Source organism: Alligator sinensis, unplaced genomic scaffold (assembly GCF_000455745.1).
Source record: "Alligator sinensis unplaced genomic scaffold, ASM45574v1 scaffold707_1, whole genome shotgun sequence".
Lineage (NCBI taxonomy): Eukaryota > Metazoa > Chordata > Crocodylia > Alligatoridae > Alligator > Alligator sinensis.
The window spans coordinates 1,031,103-1,039,342 of NW_005842065.1; the positions used below are offsets into that span (position 1 = coordinate 1,031,103).

The following is an 8,240-nucleotide window of genomic DNA, read 5'->3' on the forward strand; positions in this document are numbered from 1 at the left end:
GGGCCCCCGCTCCCCTCTCTCTGAGGCCTCGGGGGGCTCGAATGCCCCCAGTCCCCCGGGGAAGGATGGGGAGACCCGCCCCACCCCACTTCATGATACTTCCGGCCCCCAGGCCGCAAGGGCAGCACAGGCCCAGGCCGGTTCCCATAGCAATCCGCGCAGGCACACCCACTTCCGGCGCATGGAGTGGCGACTTCCGGTCTGTCTTTCCGCGGCGCCCGGGGGGTTCGAGTGGGGTCTGGGCTCGGTGAGCGGAGCCTACAGCGTGCATGCGCGGGGGAAAGGTGAGAGGGGGCAAAGGTCACGGGGAGGGTACCGCGGGGGATGAATGGACAGAGCTTCCCTCAGGGGTTCATGGGGAGCAGGGGAGGGGTCCTGGGTCGGGGGTCACTGGGTGTGAGAGGGGCTGGGGTCAAAGGGCAGGGTTGGAGGTAGCATTTGGGGGCAGGGTGGGGCTGGTGCTCAAAGTCCGTGGGGTCAAAGGGCGCAGGAAGAGAGAGTAGGGGTGGTGGCCTGGAAGCAGGGGTCACTGGGATAGTGGGGGAGAGCATAGGGGCATCTGGGATCTAGGTGGGGCTGAGGTCATAGGTCACTGGGGTTGAAGGGCATGGGGAGGGGTCACTGGGATTAGGGATGAGCACGGGAGCATCCGGGGTCTGGGTGAAGCCGGGTGATCCCTAGGGCTGGGGCCTGTTTGTCTATGGGGCGAAGGGATTTCCCTGTCACTACAGTAACAGCCCCCATGCCCTGCTCTAGCCCCTGCCCCCAACCTGGGAACCCAGGTGTCTGGGCTTCTAGCCCCTCCAGCTTGGCTCCCCGTGCTCATGTCACCCCCCACCCCCAGCTCTGGGTGTCTGGCTCTGGTCCCCAGCGGTGGCAGCCTGAAATCATTATTCTTGTCCTCTCTCAGTCCCTTTTCCAGGAGCTCAGTTGGACACATGTGACCCCGTGTCAGCTGCAGCCATGACGTCCCTGGTGAGTTTGCATGTGTGTCCCCCTGAAACAGGAGCTGCAAGCCACCCAGGTCTCCCTGCCCCCTTGGCTAAGGCATATCTGGCTGACAGACTCAGGCTCTTGCTGCCCCTGGGCTGGAGAAAACGGTGCCCATCCATCCCTCACATGCAGCCCGGGACAGGGGAGTCCTGCTCACTGCAAGTGCTTATCAGCCTTGATACCCAGAATGAGAGGGCTGAGAAGCCCTGGCCCCAGCTTCCCTGCCCTGTGTCCCTCTGGCTTGTCTCACAGCCGCTGTGGTGCCTTGGGGATGGAGCAGACCAGAAACCCATTTCCTGTGTTGAATTCAAGTCCTCTTTGTTTCTCTACATGCTGCACACATGTGGGTGTGAGCATGTGCATGGGTCAACATGTGCATGTGTGTATGCATGTCTGTGTCTGTAGTATTCCATGCACTAACTCTGGGATGAGCCCTTGCTCTCCGCTCTCTCCACAGGGCACCAGCAGCCAATCAGTTACGGAGTATGTGGTCCGTGTGCCCAAGTAAGTCTCTAGGCACTGCCTTCTAGCCCACTTTCCTGCCCTCCCCATGTTCACACTGCTGTATCCATTGCCTGGAGCAGGGACAGGAAGTTGGGATGTTACCCAGTGCTGGGTGGGCACCAGGGCTCTGCCCATGCCTCGTGGCTTCTTGCTGGGAGCTCCAGGCGTGGACCACTGGGAACAGCCATGTTTCCATGTTTCCTCTGTCTTTGGGCCAGGCTCGGCTGGGGGTGGGAGGTGGTGGTGAGGGGAGGGGCTGGCTATTGCCTCAGGGGGCTTGGAGAGGGGAGCTTGAGTTTTCTCCCAGTTGCTTCTAGATTGAATCTCTGGACTGAAAGTCCAGGCTTGCTGGTGGGGCAACCACGGTCTCACTCCTGTCCCAGTATGGGACTCCCTTGCTTCAGGGTTCTGGGGAGACTGTGTCATGCCTGTGAGAGAGACAGGTGCCCCTGCTTCCTGGGCCATGCCCCCTGCATGACTGAGAGCCCCAACCTGGCACCAGCTGCCCTGCTTGGCACTTTGCAGTGCCTTGCAGCTACCCTGGTGAACCCCCTTCAGCCACCTGCCGCTCATGGGGGATGATGGCCCCCTTCCTCACAGGACTACGACGAAGAAGTACAACATCATGGCCTTCAATGCCGCCGACAAGGTCAACTTCGCCAGCTGGCAACAGGTAGGGCCCCCACCTGCACCCCCATCCCTGCCAGGGCATCTCCCTGCCTCCTGCCATAGTGCCCAGAGACTCCTTCAGCCCCTTGCTGACAGGCTTTGCCACAGCCATGCCCAGAGGCACATCCAGGGGGTCTGCAGTCAATGGACTCCCTCACTGCTGCCTGAATAGAAATGCTGCTGTCACTGCCAGGCAGTTGGCTTTTTAGGGGACCAGAAATCAAGCGGGGAGGCTGGGACAATTGCACCTTCTTTCCCCTCCCCCCCACCCTCCAAATCTGCCCCACTATTTGCCCATGATGTAGCAAATTGTGATGCATTCCAATAAGGCAGAGCTTTCCAAACTTTTCATGTTGGTGACACACTTTTTAGACATGCATCATTTCGCGACACAGTAATTCAGTTCTGGGGGAGGGGCCAAGGGAAGCAGACGCGAGTAAGGGAGCTCCACGGTGCCCTTCCGCAAAATTTTCTGCATTTCGCGCGACACACCTACACACTGCCGCCGACACACTAATGTGTCACGGCACACAGTTTGGAAAGCTCTGCAATAAGGTGATTGTTTTTGCTTCTATCTCGAGCTGAATCATTGAGCCCTGAGCCCATTGCTTTTTAGTAAAGCTTCTAGATTTCTTTTACCTGGGAAATACATGTGTTATGTTGCATGGGATGATATACCTCACCATGTGCACCTCCCTTCTCTCCATCCATGACTGTGATCCCCTGGGATCGCTTTGGATCTCAGCCCATAAAGCTGCCAGCATCCCCAACAGTCGTCACCGTCGTGTGCCGTCCGTCCCGTCCCGTCCCGTCCCGTCCGTCCGTCCCCCCCCCAGTCCCCATCTCCACCTGATCCCACTCTGGTTGAGGGTCGCCCACAGGGCAGGGAGGGGGTGGGAGCAAAGCCATGACATCATCTCCCTGCACCCCCAGGCCAAGATGGAGCGAGACCTGAGCAACAAGAAGATCTACCAGGAGGAGGAGTTGCCTGAGTCTGGGGCCGGGAGCGAGTTCAACCGGAAGCTGCGGGAGGAAGCACGGAGGAAGAAGTACGGCATCATCCTCAAGGAGTTCAAAGCCGAAGACCAGCCCTGGATCCTCAAAGTCAATGGCAAAGCTGGGCGCAAGTGAGCAGGGGGGGCTGGGGCTGGGCCAGGCTCCTGGGGGGAGGCTTATGGGGTTACAGGGGAGGGGGTTGAGTATGGACACCTCCATGGGACAGGGGGAGGGCACAGGCTTCCCTGGGGCTGTGCAGCGAGTCAGTGGAAGGACCCAGGCATCTTGGCTCCCATGATCCCCCCCCGTCTGCTGTAATGACTGGCCTCGCTGCCTAGAGCCTTGTGGCTTAGAACCCAGGCATCCTGGTTCCCAGGCTCTGCCATCAGATCCCCACACCTCTCCCAAGCAGGCAATGGAAACCAGGAGACCCAGCATCCAGTCTTACCTGGTCTAACCAGCAGGCTCCATTCCCCTGCTAGCTGGGACCAGAACCCAGGCATCCAGGGTCCCCCCCGCTATAACCATTGGATTCGCTGTCCTGGGGCTAGAACCTGGGTGACTGGACTGGCACTGCTTCCCTGGGATGCCCTGACACCCCTCCCCACCCACTGCCAGGTACAAGGGTGTGAAGAAAGGCGGTGTGACAGAGAATGCCTCCTACTACATCTTCACGCAGTGCCCAGATGGCGCCTTCGAGGCCTTTCCCGTGCACCATTGGTACAACTTCACCCCTGTGGCCAAGCACCGCACACTCACCGCAGAGGAGGCCGAGGAGGAGTGGGAGCGGTGAGCTGGGGAGGAACCCAGGCGTCCGAGGCCCTCTCCTTCCGCCTTGGTGCCCAACTGCCACTCCTGGGGAATCCAGGAGACCGGGCATCCAGTGTTCTAACCTCTTCCCCCTTCCAAAGCTGGGGAGAAAACACAGGTGTATGGGCTCCCAGCACCCCCCACTCCTACCCACCGACTTCTACTCCCCTTCCTAAGCTGAGGAGAGAACCGAGGAGTCTGGGCTCCCAGCCCTGCCTGCTCTCACCCCTTAGCCCCTGCTTCCGCCCTGAGCTGGGGATAGCACCCCCACCCCCAAGTACTAGGATGGAACCCAGGCATCCTGGCTCCCCACCCTCCCTGTTTTAACTCCCTAGTTCCCCTCCCTCTCCTCCCAGAGCAGGGAGAGAACCCAGTGTTTGGATTTCTCTCCTAGGCGGAACAAAGTCCTGAACCACTTCAGCATCATGCAGCAACGGCGCCTCAAGGACCAGGACGAGGATGAGGAGGAGAAGGAGAAGAAAACCAAGAAGAAGGGCAGTGACCTGCGCATCCACGACTTGGAGGAGGACCTGGAGATGAGTTCGGACGAGAGCGAGCTCAGTGACCCTGACAGTGAGGCCCTGGCCCTACTCCCACTCCCTTGGATGGAGCCTCCCCTGATCCGGGGAGTCCTTCCTAGCATGCTTTGTGTTACCTCGATCCTTTTCAGCATGCTTGGCATTGCTGCTCACTTCCTTCCCAGGATGCCCTGTGTCACATGCCCAGCATTGGTCCCCACATTTTTCCAGCATGTTGTGTTACACTGGTCTCCTTCGCAGCCTTCCCTGGGCCAGGCCCTGTCCTCCCCAGCATGCCCTGTCGTGCCCCATCCTTCTCAGCATGCCTTGTATTCTGTTCTTATCTTTCCCAGCATGCTTGGCATTGGTCCCCAATCCTTCCCATGCTCTGGGTCCAGCTCCCCATACTTCCCAGCATGCTCAGTATCAGGAGCCCCTGTATAGTCGATTGAGCTGGATCCAAGAGGGGGGGTCCCTGGGGCCTGGCTTGGCTCTGGCCCCCTCCCCACAAATGGAATCCAGGAGTCATGGTCCCTATTCACCTCCTCATCTGCTGAGCAGGCTGGGGCTGAGGCATGGGAGACCCGCCAACCTTGACTTTCCACCCCCCTCCATCATGGGTATCCAGAGAACTCAGGAGTGCTGGCTTAGAGCCCAGCAAGGGACAGGTTCCAGCACTGGTGCCCAGCCTGACCCTGCCCCCACACTACTTCCCTGATGCCAGGTGAGAAGGCAGCCAAGCTGAAGAAGAAGCCAGCACCCACCAAGAAGAAGAAGAAAAAGAAGGGCTCGGATGACGAGGCCTTTGAAGACAGTGATGATGGCGACTTTGAGGGCCAAGAGGTCGACTACATGTCTGATGCCTCCAGGTCAGGCCCTGCCCCCCCCCAGGCCCTGGGACCCAGGGCCCTGGTGCTGTGCCCTGCTTTGGTGTGGGTGGCTCACAGCCTTGGTGCTTGTACCCTGCAGCAGCTCACTGGAGGAAGATGTGGGGAAGCCCAAGGTGACCAAGGAGGAGGACGTGCCCAAAGGTAGGGAGGCTCAGGGGGTCTGTGGAAGGAGGCAGTGGGATGGCAAGGGGGTTGGGAGGGGGAGACGCCCCCCCCCCCTTGAGGCCTCATTTGCTTTCAGTGGTGCTTGCTGCCACTGTCTCCCCCAAGGCTTTTGTGCACACCCCTGCACATGGATGCAGGTGTTCACATGCACACTCGGCTAGTAGGTGTTCACATGCACACACATGTAGGTGTGCCTGCATTGACATGCCTGCACATGCACAAGCATTTTTATGCTCATTTACACACAGACATGCCCACATGGATTTGAACACACGCATGCTTGCATGCTCTTAGTTGAATGTGCTTGTGCACCTGCTTGCTTGTGCTTGCACACAGGCACACTCATGCTTACATGCATGCATGTGCACATGCACACTTGTGCATGTGTGCATGCTCACACTCATGCATGCATGAACATGATTACAAATAGTCATGCAGATGCTTGCACACAGTTGCAACTGAGACCCCATCCCCCTCACTCTGTGCCCCCCGCAGGCATTGATGAGGCGAGTGAGAGCAGTGAGGAGAGCGAGGAGGAAAAGGCACCAGAGGAGAAAGAGGAGGAGGAGGAGGAGAAGAAGGCACCCACCCCGCAGGAGAAGAAGAAAAAGAAAGGTGGGAGGGGTGTGGGACAGGGGACACAGGCCATGCCTGGGGCAGGAGGGACTGGATCCAAGCTCTGCCCCCACCTCTGTCCCTCAGCTCCTTCCCCCACTCCATTCTCCTGGCACCACTGTGGGTGTGGGTTGGGGGGTACCAGGGCTCACTGAGCTAGGTGCCTGCTTTGCAGACAGCAGCGACGAGTCAGAGACCTCGGAGGAGAGCGACATTGACAGTGAGACATCCTCTGCCCTCTTCATGGCTGTGAGTGCCCTGGGGGAGGGAAGGGCAGGGATGTAGAGGGTTCCTGCCCCATTCCTGGGGTGGGAGAGAAGGAAGTAGGTCCCTGGACTTCCCAGCCAGGCATGCAGCTCTCCATCCTCTTCCTGCCCTGATTCCTTGTGCTGTCAGTGCCACGTGTGCATGTGCAAGGTTGCATGTGCAAAACGTGTATGAGCATGCACATGCAAGCATACATGTGAGCATGTGCCTGGGCAAGGATGCATGAGAGCATGTATGCATACGTGTGCAAGTGTGCATGCATGTGGCTTCAAGCATGAGTGAAAACGTGTGTGCAAGCATGTATGAGCCTGTGTGGGTGCAAATGTCCGTGCGCACATGCAGTTGCATGCATGAGTGTATGTGCACATGTATGTGCAAGCATGCATATACCCATGGAAGCATGCATATGCAAGCCTGTTATGCCCAGCTGCACCCCAGGGGTGGTCATCCTGCCTGAGGCCTGGTGGGGCTTCATGGAGGGGGGCGGGGCAGTGCACGGAGGATTGGGCTTCACCATGATGCTGAGACCACCACTCCTCCCCCCACCCCAGAAGAAGAAAACGCCCCCCAAGAAGGAGCGCAAGGGCTCAGCTAGTAGCTCCCGTGGCAACAGCCGCCCAGGGACACCCACTGCAGATGCTGGAAGCACCTCCTCCACTCTGCGGGCTGCTGCCAACAAGCTGGAGCAGGGTACGGCTTGGGGGCTGGGGTGGGCAGCTATGGGGGTGGAAGTGGGGGACACGAGCCTGCCTGCAGGCCCTTAGCAACAGGACAGGGGTGGTGGGGGCTGGAACATAGGGTGGGGGGCAGCTTAGGGTATCCTTCACCCGCCCCAGGTCCCTAACCCTTCTCCCCCCTACATGCTCCCGGCACAGGCAAGCGGCAGGGGGGGCCCGGGGGCGCTCCACCCGCACACAGCTGGATGCGGGCGGCCCCCAGCCCACGTCGGGCAAGTCCACACCCCAGCCTCAGTCCGGCAAGTCTACGCCTAGTAGCGGGTAAGCCATCTCTGACCCCGGGCCTGGCTTGGTGTGAGTGGGGAGGGCGGAGAGTGTGGAAATGGGGGCAAGTAGGGGGTCAACTTTAGGGGTGGGAGTGGGGCTGGGGTTTGACTGGGGGTCCAGCCTAGGGGAAAGGAAGGTGGTTATGGGGGCAAGCAGGTGCGGGGGGCTGCCTCTAGGCCTGGTGAAAGGTGGGGTATGGGGCAAGGGAAGGCAGCTCCTTCCCCTCAGCTGGGCTCTTAGAGTCTTGCTGCCTAGGCAAAAGTTGGGGTGGGGTTGGGGGGTGTTTTACTCCTCCCACCCAGCTCACCTCCCCAGTCTCCTGCTTTGGTGCCCCTAGTGATGTGCAGCTGACGGAGGATGCGGTGCGGCGCTACCTGACACGTAAGCCCATGACCACCAAGGACCTGCTGAAGAAGTTCCAGACCAAGAAGACGGGACTAAGCAGTGAGCAGACGGTCAATGTCCTAGCCCAGATCCTCAAGCGCCTCAACCCTGAGCGCAAGATGATCAATGACAAGATGCACTTCTTCCTCAAGGAGTGACCACCGCCCCCCCGGTCCCTCCTGGCTTGTGCCCTCCTGGCCCTGCCACCTGTCTCCTATCCCCTAGCTCAGGGCAGACAGTGCCGGGGGGGAGCAGGGAACTGGGCCTGGGCATCCGTGTGCTCATGCCGTCCTGCCCCTTGCAGCATAGAGCAGAAATGGCTCTAGGGCTACAGGGAGCCAAGCCAGGGGCTCTTTGCCCATGTGCTCAGTCCCCCCTGCACCCCCCACATCCCCCAGCTTGGGGTAGGTACTGCCATGGACATG

The 8,240-nt window shown here is 59.7% G+C and overlaps 1 protein-coding gene across 1 annotated transcript; it reads left to right on the plus strand.

Moving 5' to 3' along the window:
• Window positions 1–145: 145 nt before the first annotated feature.
• On the plus strand, window positions 146–8,234 carry GTF2F1 (general transcription factor IIF subunit 1). Its single transcript, XM_014519888.2, is given in 15 exon segments — window positions 146–284; window positions 911–975; window positions 1,451–1,497; window positions 2,098–2,170; window positions 3,100–3,293; window positions 3,781–3,951; window positions 4,367–4,545; window positions 5,215–5,359; window positions 5,460–5,521; window positions 6,041–6,160; window positions 6,336–6,409; window positions 6,979–7,117; window positions 7,303–7,332; window positions 7,335–7,425; window positions 7,769–8,234. Coding segments are annotated over 15 exon segments (1,698 nt in total). The 5' UTR covers window positions 146–181; the 3' UTR covers window positions 7,974–8,234.
• Window positions 8,235–8,240: the final 6 nt, after the last annotated feature.